Genomic DNA, 20358 nt, shown 5'->3' with positions numbered 1-20358 from the left:
ACAGAGTTGTGCAACCATTGCATCAATTTTAGAACATTGTCAGTACTCCAGGAAAGAAGCCCTCTGACCGTTGGCACTTTGTATTTTCCCTAATCCTATGCTCTTAGACAACCACAAGTCTACTTTCTATTTCTATAGATTTGCCTGTTTTGGACATTCACATAAATGGAATCATACAGTATTTAGTCTTTGTGACTGACTTCCCTTAGCATAACGTTTTCAGTTTTCATCTACTTTGTCTCATGTATCAAAATGTCGTTCATTTTTATTGTTAAATAATACTCTGTTCTATGAAAATACCACATTTTATTTATCCATTTATCAATTGATGAACATTTGGGTTGTTTCTACTTTTTAGCTATTATGAATGATGCTACTATAAACATTCGTGTCCAAGCTTTTTGTGGACATAGTTTTCATTCCTCGTGAGCATATACCTAAGAGTGGAATTGCTGGGTCGTGTGTTGTTTTTCATATCTTTGTCATATGGTGTGTTTTTTGTTTTTTAAAGATTTTTATTTATTTATTTGAGACCGAGAGAAAGAGAGCACAGGGGAGGGGGAGGGCAGAAGGAGAGGGAGAAGCAGACTCCCCCACCCCGTGCAGGGAGCCTGATGCCGGGCTCCATCCCAGGACCTTGAGATCATGACCTGAGCCGAAGGGAAACACTTAACCAACTGAGGCACTCAGGCACCGCTGTCATATGGTATGTTTAACCTTGTGATGAACTGCTAGACTTTATCCAAAGCGGCTACACTCCCACCAGCAGTATATGAAGATTCCAGTTTCTTCACATCCCTGTCAACACTTGTTACATTATCTTTTTATTATAGCCATCTTATTGGCTTTCAAGTGGCATCTTAATGTGGTTCTGTTTTGCATTTCTGTGATAGCTAAATGTTGAACAATTTTTCATGTGCTTATTGGACATGTGCATGTCTTTGGAGAAATGTCTGTTCAGATCCTCCCTCCTTTTTTTGTGTATGATATGAAGAAGAGGTCCAACTTCATTGTTTTTATATGGATAACCAGTTGTCCCAGCACCATGCTTGGTTATTTATGTGATACATCTACTGTTACTAGATAGATATAATCTCAGGGCGCCTGGGTGGCTCAGTCAGTTAAGCGTCTGTCTTCAGCTTACGTCATCCATGCATAAGGCTCCCTGCTCAGTGGGGAGTCTGCTTCTTCCTTTCCTCCTCCTCCCTTGTGCATGCACACTCACTCGCGCTCTCCCTCTCAAATAAATAAATAAAACCTTTTAAAAAAGAAAAAGATACAATCTCTTATCTGCCTTCTTTTTACCTTCCTAGACCAGTGTTTAGAGTTTAGATACGTGTGTCTGAAGGAAAAATCTTTTTTTCAAATTACAAACTATACGTGACATCCTTTCATGCTGCTTTGTATGCTGAGGTAACAGCAGTAAGAAATGAGGTGCATTATCATTCAGAAATGTGTGATTCAGGATACAGTAGCCTTCCTTAGATTAAATTATCAGGAATCTTGTGGAGTTTTTTAATGGCTTCTTTATTAAAACAAAGGTATCTTAATTAAGCACTCTTTAGTGCCTGCATTTTGGTAGCAATGTTGGAAGAGCCCTCCAAAAAGGATTTCAAGAGTTTCATCTTGCCTGTGTTTTTCACTGGTCTGTGGTGGGAGTAGTTTTGATCCTGGGTTGAGAACTGCATGCCTGTGAAATGTACTTATCTTACTGATTGTTTAGAACATTGGTCCCCACACTTTTTATCACTCAACCCATGGATAAACTAGTTTGTTTTTGTTTTTGTTTTTTGTTTTTGTTTTGTTTTGTTTTTTAAGATTTTATTTATTTATGTGACAGAGAGACAGCCAGCGAGAGAGGGAACACAAGCAGGGGGAGTGGGAGAGGAAGAAGCAGGCTCCCAGCAGAGGAGCCCGATGTGGGACTCGATCCCAGAACGCCGGGATCACGCCCTGAGCCGAAGGCAGACGCCCAACGACTGCGCTACCCAGGCGCCCCAGATAAACTAGTTTTTAAACATACACCAAAATATATTTTTATAAATTACATACTTGTACTACTGTACCAGTATGCAAAAACAAAGGGGTCACACCTTAAAACAAGAATTAAAAATAAGTAGAAGTTCTGATATTTTCTTTTTTAAGATTTTTATTTATTTGACAGAGAGAGGAGAGAGCACAAGCAGGGGGAGTGGGAGAGGGAGAAGCAGGCTTCTTGCTGAGCAGGAAGCCTGGTGCTGGGACTTGATCCCAGGACCCTGGGATCATGACCCAATCTGAAGGCAGCCGCTTAACGACTGAGCCACCCAAGTGTCCCTGATATTTTCTTCATAGATCCCATTTGATGGTCTTGCTTGCTCTCATAGATAATTGTTGCTCTGAGTGCTGTGTGATGCTGGAGAGTTTTGCATTTGGTTTTGGGGTTTGTGGCCTCAGAAGCCTTGGGTTGGCAGCCCCTCCTCACATTACTGAAGGCCCCTGCCTGAGATCTCTTCCTTTTGTGGCTGGATTCTTAATGTTGCCTGATTCACTCACTGCTGAATCTTGTCACTGCAGGTACAGGTGCAGGTACAGCAGTCTCCGCAGCAGGTCTCGGCTCAGCAGCTCTCCCCGCAGCTCACTGTTCACCAGCCTGCTGAGCAGCCCATCCAGGTCCAGGTGCAGATCCAAGGCCAAGCACCGCAGTCGGCAGCCCCTTCCATCCAGACCCCGTCTCTGCAGAGCCCCAGCCCTTCGCAGCTGCAGGCGGCCCAGATCCAGGTGCAGCACGTGCAGGCAGCCCAGCAGATCCAGGCTGCGGAGATTCCAGAGGAGCACATCCCGCATCAGCAGATCCAGGCTCAGCTAGTGGCTGGCCAGTCTCTTGCCGGGGGTCAGCAGATCCAAATCCAGACCGTGGGTGCCCTTTCCCCACCACCGTCTCAGCAGGGCTCGCCCCGGGAAGGGGAACGACGGGTTGGCACAGCCAGTGTCCTCCAGCCAGTGAAGAAGCGCAAAGTGGACATGCCCATCACTGTGTCCTATGCCATCTCAGGGCAGCCGGTGGCTACCGTGCTGGCCATTCCACAGGGCCAGCAGCAGAGTTACGTGTCTTTGAGGCCAGACTTACTGACGGTAGACAGTGCCCACCTGTACAGTGCCACTGGGACCATTACTAGCCCTACAGGAGAAACCTGGACCATCCCTGTTTACTCTGCCCAGCCCCGTGGGGATCCTCAGCAGCAGAGCATTACCCACATTGCCATTCCCCAGGAAGCCTACAATGCAGTTCACGTCAGTGGCTCACCCACGGCCCTGGCAGCTGTAAAGTTGGAGGATGACAAGGAGAAGATGGTGGGCACCACGTCTGTAGTGAAAAACTCCCATGAAGAGGTAGTGCAGACCCTTGCAAACTCTCTCTTTCCAGCACAGTTCATGAATGGCAACATCCACATTCCAGTGGCTGTGCAAGCTGTGGCAGGCACCTACCAGAACACAGCTCAGACTGTCCATATATGGGACCCCCAGCAGCAGCCACAACAACAAACCCCCCAGGAACAGACGCCGCCGCCGCCGCCGCCGCCGCAGCAGCAGCAGCTCCAGGTTACTTGTTCAGTAAGTGAAGGCTTATTTGCAGTGCAGCCTGCTCCCCCAGGGCCGTGTGCAACAGAGAACTTTCCTGGCAACCTCTGGCTTGTTTACTGCAGGGATGTTGGTCTTTCAGTAGTATAATATTTAATATTTTAGTTGAGGTTGAAGAGGGGGGAATAGCAGCAGGTGAAAACTATGGAGCAGGTAGGAGTTCTGTCCTGGTACCTGGAGGTAGATGAAATGATCAGTAACTGCTTTGGGGGTAGATGCCTTGGATGCTTCTTTTGTAATCTCTTTTTAAGAAGAATAAAGTTCTAGGGAAGGACTAATGGGACATCCCAAATATTATCTCAGTTTAATAAGCTACTTTCTGCATCACGAATGGATCTGGTGGAATCCTTGTTGTTTAGTACACAGGCTATAATCTCATCACAGCGGAGAGACTGTGAAATTATTCCATTTTAGTTACCATTTGTGGACACAGTGTAGGTGAATTAGAAGATATAAAATAATTCCTGGTGGGCCTGTTAAAAGTCATTACCTTTGGGAGTGTCAAATAAGCCACCACTGCAGGTGTTTTTATGTTCCTTAAAAATAATCAAGCCTTGGTTAATCTGTTATGGACGCTATATTGAAAAAAATGTTTTAACTTTTTATTTTGAAATTATCTTAGACTTACAGAAAATAGAACTCTTTTGAAACTCTAACTTTAAAATTGGCTCTTTTTTCTAAATGTTAAATGCTTTTTCTTTCTTTCTTTTTCCTTTTTTCAAGAGAGTGTTAGTGTGAGCAGGGGTGGAGGGAGAGGGAGAGAATCTTAAGCAGACTCTGTGCTTAGTGTGGAGCCCAACTCGGGGCTTGATCTCATACCCTGAGATCATGACCTGAGCCGAAATCAAGAGTCAGAGGCTTAACTGAGCCACCTAGGCTTCCCTAATTGTTAAATCTTTTTAAGGATACCACAGAAGTGTGGATAAATTTATTCCTTAAGACTGTTAGCAAACCTTAGGGCCTCTGGTCTCATGGGACTGCTGAACACAGTATGCCTCAGAGGGCAGGTTCTCCTGGGAATGCATGCAAGGGAGCTGGTATAAACAGAGCACTGTTAGACCAGGGACCATACTCAGAAACTCAGGCCGTAAGCAAAGGCTAACCAAGTGGTTTCATAGAGAACGGTATATTATTGTAGGTGACTTTGTTAAGGACCTATTAAATATCTAGCTGTCAGGCCTAGAAGTAGAACAAGACAGAATCCTTGCTTCAGGTATCTTATAGTCCAGTTTTGGAGTAAGAATGTATGATTTCTATTTTCTGAATTCCTTATAAGGCAGCATAATCAAGTGTGACGTTATATATTCCACACACACAAAAACAAACTGGGTATTCAGAGACTGTTCTAGGTTAAAAAGTCAGCAGAAGTGTCTTTGTGGGAAAAGTGGCATTTGATCTCTATAGCTTCAACTGGCAAGAATGGAGCAGCATCATTACAGAGCCGGGGATGGACAGAAGGGACATGGCCTGGTGCAACATGAGAGGGGGACTGTGGGAGAGGAGTTAATACAGGGAGCAAAGGATGTATCTTCCCAAAGTAAAGAGTTGAGCTTGAGCTGATTTGTGGTAGGAAAGTTTTCCAGAATCCTAAGAGTTGTGATAATAAGAATCAAGTACAGATGTGTAGAATTAATTGCATGTAGGAGAGACCAGCCTGGAGAATTGTGATGTAGCTCAGCTTTTGCTCACAGGGATGGGGAGGACATCAGGGCTCTCCTCAGCTTTCCTGGGCCTAATGGTCCAAGTTGCAGGTCAGGCCTCTTTTGATGCTCATTGGTCTCTGTAATTTCTACTTCTGGGCCCTTAAGCAAGAGAAGATCTTTTGGGGAGTTCATTTTAGTAGGCCCATGTTCTTCAGAGGCAATGTCTCCTTTGGGAAAGTCTTAATGGGAATGAATGTCAGGTATTACCAGAAAAGGAGAAATTGTGACTACCTATCATGTAGGAAAGATGAGTTTGTCCATTTATACCACAAACATCCTTCTGCCCTACTTATTAGGTTTAGTGTCAAGGTGCTGAGGAACAGATATGAATAGTCTCTGCCCTTGGTGTACTCACAATCCATGGGGAAGATAATTGTTCTGTGATGTGAGTTGAACCGTAAGGGGAGCTGATGACAAAGTGTTGTGCTCTTCACCTGGCATACCCTTTATGAAAGTTCTCTTATCATCTGCCTTTAAAACCAGATTTATGGTGAAACCTCCCTCCTTTGAGCTCACATCCACTTCCATCTGTTGCCCCATTTCTCTACTCTGCTTTATTTCCAGAGTTCTCAAGCATCATCTGTCCAAGTTGATTCTGCCTACTAACCAATTTTCTCTTCAATTTATGACGGAGTCTGTTCTTGTCAAGGTCAGCAGTGACCTCCCTGTGGCCAGATCCAATAGGCATATCTGTTTTTATCTCACGGTAACATATGACACAACAGACCATACCTGCCTTCTTGGAATTCTGCTCTGGCATGGTTTTCCTCCTACCCCCACTGGTTCTTTTTCCTTCCTAGAAGAGTTTGCTGGTGCTTATATCTGAACCATACATGTTAATGTTCCTCAGAACTTGGTACTAGCCTTCTTTTCTCCCTAAAGAATTTCTGTCTTTGGCCATAGTTTTCAGCACCCTCCAGATGGCTGGTGCCACTGAAGATGATAGTCACTGACATTATCCTCCAGGCACTATTTCAGTGTTACGCAGGTTAACTCATTCAGTTCTCACACCAACTTTATGAGGTATGCACTACTATCTCCATTTTACAGATGAAGAAACTGAGGTACAGATTAAACAACAAGACCAAAGCCACGATTAGTAAGTAGCACAGTTGGGTTTCGGCCCTGGACAGGCTGGCTCTGGAGCCCATGTCTTTTACCCTGTGCTGCATTGAGACACAGGTAAAGACCTGTGTCTCTAGACCATGCCTTTCCCTTTGAACCTTTCTCATGCATCCAGCAGCCTATTTTTTCATTTACTTAGATTTATTGAAGATACCTCAGCCCTTCATTAGCATCACCTCTACCACCATTGAAAACCTCTCCTCTCAGGGCATCTGGCTGGCTCATTTGGTAGAGCATGTGACTCTTGATCTTGGGGTCATGAGTTCTACCCCCATTTTGGGGGTAGAGTTTATTTAAAGATAGATAGATAGATAGATAGATAGATGACCTGTTTTGGTTTTTTTTTTTTTAAAGAACAAAAACAAAACTTCCATTCTCAGAAAGTGGTACCATCATCCTCCCATTTGTTCAAACCAGAAACCCAGGAATCATCCTTAAGTCTGCTTTCCCTTCACAGCCAACTCGGCAACAAGCCACTTTGGTTCTGCTACCACACTTCTTAGCATTTCTTAAATCTTCTCCATTGCCATCCTAGTCCAGGCCACCAGCACATTTGCTCCTCAATCCATTCTCCATAAATCAGAAAGAATTTTTTTTTTTTTAATGTAAGATTGTGTCACTTCCCAGCCTAAAACTTTCCAAGGGCTCCATTATAAAGAGGAAGGAAGACTGTATACCACAGTGTACAAGGCCCTACTTACATCAGTAGTTTCCATCCTGGTTGGGATCATTATCACCCCTACCCACTGATAGACATTTGGACGTGTAAAAGAATTTTGTTGTCAAGATGCTTGGGAATGCTACAATAGCGGGTGAAGGCACACAGTGAAGGGGGCTTGGCTAAACACCAGAAGCAAAGTACTGCCCCAGATGCCCTGGCTCCCACCTACTTATCTAGTCAGACTTCTAGATTTCCAGCTTTGGTAGATGGTATTGCCATTGAACAAGGTAGGGAGGGAACTCTGAGGAGAACAGTTCTGGATGGGGAAAGTGATGAGTTCTCTCAATAGATGGTAGTCTGAGGTGGTTGTAAGATGTTTGGTTGGAGACATAACGTTACTCCCTGGGTATATTAAGGGCAGGGCTAGCTTTGGAGGTGCATAGTTAGCAATCACTTCCACAAACATGGAAACTGGAAAAGGGGGTAAGACTCACCAAGGAGATTGGTACTTGAACTGGGAAGTGTATCTAGATTGGAGCTCCTGGGTTGACAAACAAATTTAAGAGCCTCACACTGGTATTGCTTTATTTCCTTGTTTAATTAGCTTATGAAAGCTAAGAGACGAGTTTTTACTTTTATTAATTGAGAAGCAGATTTATGTGTCATAAATTATTTTGCCTTCAGTTTGAATGATTTGACATTCCTTAGCTCTTTGGGTAAGCCCTGGCATGGAGAATTGCTCAAAGGAACTTGTTCAGAATATAGACAGGTCTGTGAGACCCAAGAACCTCTGCCTGGTATCTTTGTTGGTGTCTATCCCGCCCAATATGGGGATTGTGATTGATGCTCATGGACATTTCCTGCCCCTTTGTGTGCACAGCTTGGCTATTAGACCATTGAGGACAAGATGACTCTTCCTTTAGAGGCAGGAAGCTGGAGCAGTGCCTCCTGTCTTCAGAAGATGCCCTTAGGAAATAGAGCAGTATTACTGAGAAGGAATTTGGGGGTGGGGGGAACAACCTTATATATAGCTAGAGAAGCCATATACATCTTCAGGTCTTATCGTCTCATCTTCCAATGGCAGGAGAGAGAGCACAACTTTTGTTTGTTGTACTTGTCTTTTTCTTAAACGATGAGTTTCAACCATTGCTGGACATAAGAATCACCTGGGAGCTTTTAAAAATACTGATGGCAGGTCTCCATCTTAGACCAATTAAATCATAATCTGTAGGGATAAGGCCCAGGCATGGATATTTTCTAAAAGCAGCCCAGATGTTTTTAAAATGCACCCCAGTTTCATGGTCACTACTCTGGACATTTGGTATTCAAAGTGTGGTCTGCAGAGACCAGCTCCCTTACTTGGGAACTTGTTGGAAATGCAGAATCTCAGGTCCCACCTGAGACCTTTCAAATCAGAATCTGCACTTTAATAAAATCCTTAAGTGATTTTTTTTGCACTTTATAGTTTGACAAGCAGTGCTTTGGGCCAGTAGTTCTGAGCAGTGACTAAACTTTAGAATTGCCTTTTTATGTGTGAAGGTTTTTGAAAGACTGTAATCTCTTTAAGAAGAGATTCTGGGGTAGAGCCCAGATACTAGTATTTCTAATTCAGGGATTCAAAAGTCTAGCCAGGGCTGAGAAGCACTGCAGTAGCCCTAACTGTCCCTGGAGTAAAGAGTAGACCTCCAGGGGTCTTTGAAAGTAGGAAATCAAGTGGAAGAAATTTTTTTTTTTTAATTAAAAGAACCACAGCTAACATTTTTCTAGCAGTTTTGTGGAGGGGCCTCGTGCAAAACAATATTGACACATTTTGATGGTTTCTCTCTTACAGGCTCAGACTGTCCAGGTTGCCGAAGTTGAACCACAGTCACAGCCACAGCCTTCCCCAGAACTTCTGCTTCCAAACTCTCTGAAGCCAGAAGAAGGGCTTGAAGTATGGAAAAACTGGGCCCAGACCAAGAATGCTGAGCTAGAGAAGGATGCTCAGAACAGACTGGCACCCATTGGGAGTGAGTGTTTGTGAGGGAGAGAGAGGGGTGGACTCTGTCTAAAATGTAGTGGTACTGAAACAGCAAGAGGGTGGAATGGTAGGAAAGTGGTGTCCCTTGGCTCTGGGGGTAAGGGATCACCATCTGAAAGTATGCCGAATTCAGGACAAGCAACAAGCAGACCTGACCTGATGCAAATGAGCAGGATTTATGGTGTTTGCCCAAGACCAGGCATTTTCATACACACGAATTTCTGAAGTCAACCTAGCAGATCTGGGCAGAGTGAGTTCTGGAAGGGGATAGGAACCAGTGACTGTCTTCAAGGCCCTTCTTCCTTAACATTATGTTCATATTCTTCCTCACCTTACAGAGTGTGGATTTTGTGGGTTTTTTGCTCATTTCTTGGCCCTAATAATAATTTTGAAGGTATGTGAGGTGGAGGGGATTGTGGGAAGGAAACCCTTAGTGTAAATAGGGCATGTAGGATTATTGTCTTAGTAGGCCAGTTCTGATCTTAGATACAGGTGACCATTTCCATCCTAGCTCCCTGATGATGAGTATCTTCCTTGAGTCCTACTTCCAGGGATATGAGCAGCCAGTTAAGAGATTACTGTTGCCAGTACCCCCGTTCACCTTTCGGGGTCACCTTTGGCTTGTGTTTCAGGGCGCCAGCTATTGCGATTCCAGGAAGATCTCATCTCTTCTGCTGTGGCTGAGTTGAATTATGGGCTCTGTCTAATGACACGGGAAGCTCGAAATGGAGAAGGTGAACCTTATGATCCAGATGTGCTCTACTATATTTTCCTGTGTATTCAAAAGGTAGGAAACAGAACTTCAGAGGAACATGTTTGAGCTGTGTTCCCATTGGATATTTGCTGGTTACTCGAATTAGTAAAATGATAAGCAAGTGGTTATAAAGAAGTTCTCTTTCAACTATATGATGAATTTTTATTTTAAAATTTTATTTAAATTCAGTTAATTAACATAGAGTGTATTAGTTTCAGGGATAGAATTCAGTGGTTCATCAGTTGCATATAACACCCAGTGATCATTATATCACGTGCCCTCCTTAATGCCCTTCTCCCAATTACCCCATCCTCCCACCCACCTCCCTCCAGCAACCCTCAGTTTGTTCCCTAGAGTTAAGAGTCTCTTGTGGTCCCTCCCTGATTTCATCTTACTTTGTTTTTCCCTCCCTTCCCCTATGATCCTGTTTTGTTTCTTAAATTCCACAATATGAGTGAAATCAACTATATAATGAGTTTTTTTAATGTACTTTTTTTAAAGTCTTTGTTTTGGTTTGGTTTTTTGTTCAAGATTGTATTTATTTATTTGACAGAGAGAGAGGCAGCGAGAGAGGAAACACAAGCAGGGGGAGTGGGAGAGCAGGGAGCCCAATGCGGGGCTCGATCCCAGAACACTGGGATCATGACCTGAGCCAAAGGCAGACGCTTAACGACTGAGCCACCCCGGCACCCCATTTAATGTACATTTTTAAAAATTACAGAAGACCTAATATGTTCACTTTAAAAAAATAAAATAGACATCAGCCATAATCTCATCATTTAGAGAAACTTTTGTTAAAATATTTGTTATAGTATCCTAGAGCCTTTTTTAAAAAATCACAAAACATTTATATTATACTTTACTTTTTATTAAAGTAAACATGGTTTACATAAAAATAATTTATCCAAAACAAATTCTGGTGCTAACATTCAGCTCATTTTCTCATTGTTCCCTGCATTAACACAAAATATTATTTGAGAATCTATAGAATATAGGAGTGTAGGTAGGCTTTCAGGACATCTAAGGTGTAGTATAACAGGGAAACTTGATTTAGGACTGGCAGTTTAGGAGCACAGGGGTGGATGTCTTAGTGTGTGTGAATGCTCTTGTGGAAAAGCCCACAGCATGATGGAAGAGCACTTGCTGGTTGGGACTCACCCTGTTGCCTGGGCCTAAGAAAAGTCTGCATCCCAGTTTATTTCTCTTTCTTCCCAGTCACCCAGGGCACTGAGTGAATGCTTTACATGTTCTGTTTCATTCCATGCTCTCCCTAGTCCTGGAAGGCAGGCACAGTCATTTCCACTGACAAAAAAACCTGAGCCCCAAAAGTTAAAATACTCGCATGAGGTACTTAACTTACATTACAACTAATAAGAGTCTGGCCCCAGAGTCTGCATTATGTTTTTTGCTACCACAAGACATTGCCTTGCCTGGATGAAGTAGCAGTCACAAAATCTGTCCCATTGACCCAACTCTCCAGAGTGTTGTGAGAGTCATTTCACATGATCTGAAGTGTACTATAGAAGTGTCATATGCTGGACATTTTTGACCTGTTGTGTTGGTTTGTTAAGGAGGCAGTGATGGGTAGGGAGAGGTGATGATACTAGTAGCACAATGTTTATTTCCCCTGAAAGTTTTATTCAGGAGATTACCAACAAATTTTATTGTTCTTCTTTTAGTATCTTTTTGAAAATGGAAGGGTTGATGACATTTTCTCCGATCTTTATTATGTTCGATTCACGGAGTGGTTACATGAAGTTCTGAAAGATGTTCAGCCCCGAGTCACTCCACTTGGTAAGAGTCTTCCTAGTCCTTGGATGTCTTTCCCACTTGGTGTTAAAAAAAGGTCAGCTGCTTGTGTGCCTGGCTATGATACAGCGTGTGGGTGAGGGTGCTATAAATCCTAGGTACCAGCATCAACTTCTGTGCTGCTTGGCCTGATATGGAAGGGACACTGCACACCAGACAGAGAACCTGGCTGGTCCCAGTGTGGCAAGGACACGGGGGCATGCAGGGAGTTTGGGTACTTTTTTTTTTTTTTTTGGTTTGGTTTGGTTTAATTAAAATGTATTGATTAAAATTAGAATCATTGCATTAAGAATTATGAACTGTTTCATCTGTAGGTTACTTATGTTATATATAGGAGTTTTTTTCCATGTGTTTGGATATATATATATATATATTCTCCATATATCGAACATAATTTTTGTTTTACCCACATAACCACCTGAACAGCATGTGTTGGAAAGAACAGTTTTACAATAGAATGTCTGAGGTGTTTGTGTTTTGTTTTTAATAAACTTTTATCTTTTTAGAGCAAGTTTAGGTTTACAGAAAAAAATGAGCAGGACATACAGAGAATTCCCATATACTCCCTCACACACTGTTTCTTCTATTATTTAGTATCTTGTATTGATGTGGTGTATTTGTTATAATTGATGAGCCAATATTGATATTAGTAACTAAAGTCTATAGCTTTAGTTCACTTTAGGGTTCACTCTTCCTGTTCTACATTCTCTGGGTTTGGAAAAATGTATAATGACATGTATCTATAATTACAATATGATACATAAGTTTCAGGGCTCTAAAATCCTCTGTGTTCCACCTGTTTATCCCCCTCCCCCCCACATCCCTGGCAATCACTGATCTTTTCACTGTTCCATAGTATTGCCTTTTCCAGAATATCATATAGTTGGAATAATTCAGTATGTTGCTCTCAGATTGGTTTCTTTCACTTAGCAATATGCATTTAATGTTCCTGTGTGTCTTTTCGTGACTTGATAGCTCATTTCTTTTTATTGCTGAATAATAATCCATTGTATGGATGTACTGCACAATTTGTTTATCCATTCACCTATTGAAGGACATCTTCGTTGCTTCCAAGTTTTGGCAATTATGAATAAAGCTGCTGTCAACATTGCGTGCAGGTTTCTGGTGAAAGTATAGACAAATCACTGGAATAGAATAGAGAGCCCAGAAGTAGAGTCACACAAATAGAACCAGCTCATCTTTGACAAAGGAGCAAAGGCAGTTCAGTGGAGAAAGAATAGTCTTGTCAACAAATGGTGCTGGAACAACGGGACACCCACATACAAAAAAATGAATCTGAATGCAGACCTTATGCCATTCACAGAATCAACTCAAAATGGGTCATAGACCTAAATGTAAAAAGCGAAACTATAAAACTCCTAGAAGATAACATAGGAGAAAATCTAGGTGACCTTGGGTTTGGTAGTAACTTTTTGGATATAACAACAAAAGCACAATCCATGAAAGAAAATAATTGATAAGTTGGACTTCATTAAAATTAGAAACTCATGACCTATGAAAGACAGTTTTAGGAGAATGAAAAGACAAACCACAAACTGGAAAAAAAATCTTTTGCAAAACACATACCTGATAAAGGGTTGGTATCCAGAATATACAAAGAACTCTTAACACTCAACAACAACAACAGCAAAACCTGATCCAAAAAATGGGCAAAAGATCCGAACAGATTCCCCACCAAAGAAGATATACAAGTGGCAGATAAGTATATGAAAAGATGTTTATCATTAGATGTCATCAAGAAATGGCAAACTAAAACAAGATACCACTATATACCTATCAGAATGGCTAAAATCACAAATAATGGCAGCCCCAAATGCTGGATAGGGAGTACAAGAACGCTCATTCTTTGCTGGTGGGAATCCAAAGTAGTATAATCCCTTTATAAGACAGTTTGACATTTTCTTTAAAAAGTAAACATTTTCTTACCTTATGATCCAGCAGTTGTGCTCCTTGGTTTTTACCCAGATGAGTTGAAAACTTAAATCCACACACAAATATCCGAGTTTTAATCCTGGCTTTGCCATTTATTAGAATGTATGCTGCTTAAACTTTTTTCCCCCCATCAAACTAACTGGAATTAAAATAACTTTTTTTTTTTTTAATTGAGATATAATTGACATATAACATACTGTTTTAGGTATACAACATAATGATTTGATATGTGTATATCTTGTATAATTATCTAGTTTAGTTAACATTCATCACCACAGAGTTACGTGCTTAACCTTTAAGAAAAAATTATTGGTTAAATACTTTTTGAGTGCCTGCTCTGTGCCAGGCAGTATTCCAGGTATAGATAATAAAATATTGTAGTGAACAGAATGGAGCTTGTAGTCTAACAGGAGGAGACAATGTGTAAGTAACCAGTTTATGATTAAGTGTCTTAAAGAACAAAGCATAGGGGAATGGAGAGTGTTAAGGGCATTAGGAGGGAGGCCTTTCTGAGGGGCTGTCATTAGAACAGAAACCAAGTAAGTGGATCACTATGTGATTTGCAAATTTTCAAGCCACGTGTGGCTATGCAGAGTTTGCTTTTTAAAAATTGTATTATGGAAATTTCAAGCACATGTAAAAATTAGAATAGATAAATGACATTCCCATCTACCCACTGTCCATGGCAAATCTTGTGTCATGTGTACACCTGTTTTTCCCCTCCTGTATTATTTTGAAGTAACTCCTACGCACTTTATTATTCATAAATATTTTAGTATGCCTGACATACCATGATGCCATCATTATACTTGGGGGGAAAAAAGATAATTCCATAATGTCATCAAAGTCTACTCTACCCTTTGTTCAGATTTCTAAGTGTCTCATAAATGTCATGATCTTGTTCATTTGAGTCAAGGTGCAGATAAGGTCCCCACATTGAAATTGCTGGTATGTCTTAGTATTTAGCTTTACTCTTTAATTTTCTCCTTGATTCTGTTTTCTTGCAATTTTGTATGGAAGAAGCTAGCCATTGATTGAGAAAGAGAGTGTGTGGGAGCGCTTGGGGAGGGAGGGACTGAGAGAGAGAGAGAATCTCAAGCAGGCTCCATGCCCAGTGTGGAGCCCAATGTGGAGCTTGATCCCACGACCCTGAGATCATGACTCAACTGACTGAGCCACCCAGGCACCCTGAAACTGGCCTTTTAAATTGTCAGTCTGATTACGTCCCCATATTGTAGTTTATTATAGTTTTCTGTTCCCTCGTATTTACAGTTAATTGGTAGTTCCATATAAAGACTTCATTGATCAGGTTTTGATTTTTGTGTTTTCTTTTTGGCAAGGTTATGTCATAGATGGGTTATATACGTCCAACTGATACCCATAATGTCTGGATCCATTCATTCTTTAGGAATTGCAAATGGTGGTATTCTGATGTTATTTCTTCTTCATTATTAGCTGAAGTACAAAGCAAAACTTTCCCTTGATCGCTCTTTGAATACGTAGCAGTATAGTTAATGGATTTTATAGGAGAGGTGGGATAAGGGCTTATTTTTTTCTCTTTGTTTAGCAGTTTTTATGGTAATGAGTTGGTTCACCGGTTTCATCCAGTGATAACCAATTCACTTTTTTTTTCTTTTTAAGGAATCATTGTGAACTAATTAATTTAAACATATTTAATTTGGTTCAGTCCATTGCAGTTATCTTTTTTGCTGTGCAAATTGTTCCATCTTTGGCCATTTGGAACCTCTTAAATTGGCTTTTAAGTTCTTTTGACGTGGCCCTACTTCCTTAATTTCTGATTTGCCAAATGTTCCAGGCTGATCTTGGACATTTTCTATTTTCTGTCTCAATGTGGAATTGGTCAGTTCTCCATGGAGACTGGTTCCTTTTAGTGGTAAATGGTATTTTAAGTAGCACAGTCTGGTTGCACAGGGGTGTTCATTGCTCCTGGGTTGGTCATTGTTCATAGGCCTTTCAGTGGGAAGAACTAAAAAAAGATAAAATAAGTCATGTTGATGCTTGCAGTTCAGATTGAGAACTATAAAGTTTTTATATGATGTCCTTATCTGCATCTCCCTTCTCCCATGCCAGGAGTCCTGGTTTTTAGACCCTAAACTTCACTTAAGTTTTGTTAAACAGTGGTTAAAGCTAGGGAAGCTCATATAAATGGCAGAGTGAAATAAACCCAAGAAAATAGCACCTCCCAAGATATGCCACTGGCCTTCCCCAAGGAGGGCTGTCTGTGCCACTCATCTGCTTCAGATATGTTTGAGGGCAGGGGAGCTTATCTCATTGCCTGTAGGCCACAGAATAGAAGAGTGGAGGCAGAGCTGCCTTGAAGAGATGGGCGTGCACTTAATGGAGTCAGAGAGCCAGCTTTGGCAGGAGCAGAGAAGAGGAATGTGTTGGGCAGAATATTTCTTTACCCGCTTCTATGAAGTGACATCCTTACTGCCTGCCTGGAGGATCCTGAAACTCCTGCAGGAGAATGCTTTCACCATGGCCTCAGTGCCTGGCACACAAACACTTGTACATTAACTGTTGAGGGAACACATGAAGGGGGCTTGATGATCAGCTCAAGTATCCTCTTCCTTTGGTGTAGACCTGGCTGCACAGGGCTTTTGAGCAAACACTGGCCTTTGCTCCTGCCCAGCTCTCAGTTCACTTATGAACCAGGGTCTTAAAGTAAAACCTTTCCTGTCGGGGAATCCTGTAATAGTTCTGAATATCATTCTCTCCTTTACCCAGAGAGGGGATGAGAATGCATTTGCTTTCTAGAGGTGGAAAATGTGAGAGGTTTAGCAAGGGCAGACAGGGGCACCCATACCAATTCTTTGGGCCCTTACACCTGAAAATATGATGCAAGCTCTGTATCCTCTTTCTAGAGAAGTATGCATACATGCAGAGTTTGATTTATAGTTGTGGGTGTTTCAGTGTTCTTTTGCCCCACTTTAACCTTGGATTAGAGGAAGAATTAACATCAGGTAAGAAAAATCAGGAACTTGTTAGAAATGTACATTATCAGGTCTCACCCCAGAAACTTGGGCTGGAACCCAGCCATTTGTGTTTTAACAAGCTTCCAGATGATTTCTGCCATTCCCTAGGGAGATTTTTCTGGTTAAACTTGTACTCTTTTGTGGTCCTTGTGCCTCCCAACTCCCATCCTGCACCTCTGAGGGCCCACCTGCCATCCTCTTGTTGTAGCAGTGCTCTATTCCTCCTAGGCTATGTCCTGCCCAGCCACGTGACTGAGGAGATGCTGTGGGAGTGCAAGCAGCTCGGGGCTCACTCCCCTTCCACCCTGCTGACCACCCTCATGTTCTTTAACACCAAGTAAGTGTTCTAGAAGCTCCATGCTTAGCCACTGCTGGCATCTGCCCAGTGAAGAGGGTGGAAACTATCCAGGTAGATACAGGAATTCCTTTGACATATATTGGAGAGCCTTTGGGCTACTGAAAGCCTTCAGCACCACTTGGCTACATTTGTGTGGTGACCATTGAGGCAGACAGCCTTGCCAGACCCCTGCCATCAATCTTGATGTGGTTCCTCCACTAGACAGTGTTTTTGGGTATGGGCCTGCCCAGATCCTGGGAGTGTGCGCAGCGGCTCCGAGGCACCAGTGGCAGAGGGTAAGTCATACATAGTCTCCTCCTGGCACCCCTCCCTTTGCCTTGCTTTCACTTGTGGTACAGATACTTCCTGTTGAAGACAGTGGACCAGCACATGAAGCTGGCCTTCTCCAAGGTTTTGCGACAAACAAAGAAGAACCCCTCTAATCCTAAGGATAAAAGCACGAGTATTCGGTACCTGAAGGCTCTTGGGATACACCAGACTGGCCAGAAAGGTAGGGGCCGCAGAAACAGGTGCAACTTGTCCTGGCCTGCCCTTGTGCCTGGGGGGTTAGTGTTGAGTGTGAAGGTTGGGACTTGCTGGATAGGAATTCTCCATTCCCTTCTCCTCACCTAGAAACTTCAAACTCTTGTAGAAGCAGAGATTCCCCAGAAGTGATTGCTGCTTTTTTCCCTTCGTACTTTCCCTTCATGCCTCACACCCTTTCCCCTCCCAGTAAGTCTAGTTGGGATGGCTAGAAGCCTAAGGTTCTTAATCTGATCCTGAGCTAAGGCAGTCTCATGCCATGTTCCTGGTGGTGGGGGGTGTGTTTTATAGTTACAGATGACATGTATGCAGAACAGACGGAAAATCCAGAGAATCCACTGAGATGTCCCATCAAGCTCTACGATTTCTACCTCTTTAAATGGTGAGGAAGCTTTATGGTGGCTGGGTGACTGTATGTGTGCATGTGTGCACTGTACCTGTGTACGAGGCGTTCTTTAGTCCCAAACAGAGTAAAAACACATTTCCAAAAAGTGAAATATAGAAGCAACCTGACCGGTTTCCCTAAAACATGTGAAATGACTAGCATTGTGATTTTTATATGGTCTCCTGTCTTGGAGAGGGGAATGAAAGTAGATGGAGGCAAGTATAAAAAGGCAGCCTCCATCATGTAGCATAGTCTTGCATCTTCCTGGCCTTGACCTTTGTCACTAGCAACATCAATCTAGGGGGGATTTCTTTCCTTGGCTTTTACTCTCTTGCCCTTGCAGTTGGGCATGTCATCTTTACAGCAATGCCAGAATCATCTTTCTATGTTATAGGTCTTATGTTACTTAGATTAAAACCTTCAGTGGTTTCCATTTATTGTATAGAGAAAAGAATAATCTTAATCTTGCCGACAAGGCGTTACGTATACTCCCCCTTGGTAATCTCATGTCCTTGTAGCTCTTCTCTCTCTAGCCATACTGGCTCCTCTCCACTCCAGAGCGTCATGCTCTCCCTACCTCCAGGCCTCAGCTTAGAAATTTTCCCTGTTGGACAAGCCTCCCCTCATCGCCCCCATATTTGGCTAGTTGGCTCCTATCCATCCCTCTTCTCAAAACGGCTTTATCAGAAGCATTTCCAGATTCCCTGCCTGTTCTTTTGGGCTGTTTCCTCTGTAGCACTTACCACTGATTTGTTATTTTTGTGTGTATTTATGTTACTGTTTAATTGTTGACTGTCTCTTATCCGTTAGCTGCATAAGGTGTGGAGTCTTGGATCCTGCTCATTTCTTGAACACAAGCCCCTAGTGCAAGCCTGGCACACAGTAGCCCTTTGATAAATCTTGAGGGGATGGGCAAATATAACTGTTAGAAGGTGGCATGTGCTAAGTGTACAGCACAACGTTGAGGGGGGTGGAGGGTGAGCCCAGGTAAGGGTCCCAGCATCACAACCAAGCTAGGAAGGCAGAGTCCCTTATGTAAAATTTAGGAATTCAGTGGTTTGGGTAGAGGAAACAACATGAGCAAAATACTTGGAGAGGGAGGACCTCGTAGGCAGTGAAATTGGTTCCAAGTGGGATATGGTGGGACTCAAGTAGATGAACCCTGGCATCCTGAGGCAGGTGGTTAGAGGAGTCACAGCTGGCAGCCATGTGAGGGAGGAGCGGAAGGAAGGCAGCCTATTTCTGGCATTGGCAGTAGCCCCAAAGGAGGCCCTAGAGGTAATGTGTGTTGACTGCATGGAATTCAGTAGCTATGCCATCATACCTTCAAGAGCTGCTGTCTTCCCACCTTTTGCATATAGCATCTGTCTGGAGGATTCCAGGGTGGGAGGGTTGAGAATGTTGTGATTTTACCCAGCTCTTACTGATATATTTTTCAGCCCCCAGAGTGTGAAAGGCCGGAATGACACATTTTATCTGACGCCTGAGCCAGTGGTGGCCCCCAATAGCCCAATCTGGTACTCGGTCCAGCCTATCAGCAGAGAGCAAATGGGACAGATGCTGACTCGGATCCTGGTGATACGAGAAATTCAGGAGGCCATTGCAGTGGCCAACGCAAGCACCATGCACTGAGATCCCTAAGCCATGGTGCAAGGGAGATGATCCAGGAAAAAAAAAAAAAGGACAGACTTTCACACTAAAGAAGAGGCCTCCATTTTTTCTTTTCTTTTCTTTTTTTTTTTTTTTTATTGGTGTAGTTTATGAAGCCTTTCAGACTGCTTCTGTTTAAAATGTAAAAGGAAACTTTGCCTCCTGTGCGTCACCGTAATTCTGCTGCAGCAGATTCCTCAGCCCAGGGGGGCTCTGGGTTTCCTGAAAGCCAGATGTCCTAGAAAGTTGCTGGCTGGCTTTTCTTTTTTGTCTGGAGCCTGGGGAAAGGGCTCGGACTGTTAGGAGAAATGTGGCCCCTTCCCTTACTCCAGAAAGATGGAATTAGTGACGGACCCTCCAGGGAATCTCCCCAGCTGGCTTCCACTCTGGCAGACGTCGCTGACCACAGGGGAGCCATGGTCTTTACTTTCTTCATGCTCAGACATAAACTTAGCATCTTAATGGAAGGAAAATGAGGGGAACTTCAATTATGATTTATTAAAGACAATTTCTATTACACCCTCCTTTATGACAAGTGACATTTTAGATGTTAAAGTAAAAACTTTACCATGCCTCTTTTTTTTTTTTTTTTTTTTTTTTGGCCTAACATTGAGGCCTTAAACCTGAGGCTCCTGTGCCTGATGGAATTCTTGTAACATACACTTGTGTATCATATAAAGATACCACTCTGTTTCTCTTATGTATTCTTAATCTAGTTGTTTATTAAGAATGACAAGCACGTCTTTTCAACATGCTAGTGAACATCGCCTCTTTATTTGGGAGGAGCCTTGCGGGCGAGTG

At 42.7% G+C, this 20358-nt stretch overlaps 1 protein-coding gene across 6 annotated transcripts in view; it reads left to right on the top strand.

The window, feature by feature from the left end:
• The window catches only part of QRICH1 (glutamine rich 1), a 48043-nt gene extending 27734 nt beyond the window's left edge, over nucleotides 1-20309 (top strand). For all 6 annotated transcript variants that reach the window (XM_026500796.4, XM_044384842.3, XM_044384840.3 and 3 more), the window contains 8 exons: nucleotides 2557-3594; nucleotides 8942-9119; nucleotides 9763-9917; nucleotides 11564-11678; nucleotides 16871-16979; nucleotides 17339-17490; nucleotides 17814-17904; nucleotides 19347-20309. In XM_026500796.4, coding sequence (XP_026356581.1) covers nucleotides 2557-3594; nucleotides 8942-9119; nucleotides 9763-9917; nucleotides 11564-11678; nucleotides 16871-16979; nucleotides 17339-17490; nucleotides 17814-17904; nucleotides 19347-19539 — 2031 coding nt within the window. In that variant the 3' untranslated portion in view covers nucleotides 19540-20309. The remainder of the gene's footprint in view (nucleotides 1-2556; nucleotides 3595-8941; nucleotides 9120-9762; nucleotides 9918-11563; nucleotides 11679-16870; nucleotides 16980-17338; nucleotides 17491-17813; nucleotides 17905-19346) is intronic.
• Nucleotides 20310-20358: the final 49 nt, after the last annotated feature.

This window comes from Ursus arctos, unplaced genomic scaffold (assembly GCF_023065955.2).
Source record: "Ursus arctos isolate Adak ecotype North America unplaced genomic scaffold, UrsArc2.0 scaffold_14, whole genome shotgun sequence".
NCBI classification, from domain to species: Eukaryota; Metazoa; Chordata; class Mammalia; order Carnivora; family Ursidae; genus Ursus; species Ursus arctos.
This window is presented reverse-complemented; position numbering and strand designations above follow the sequence as displayed.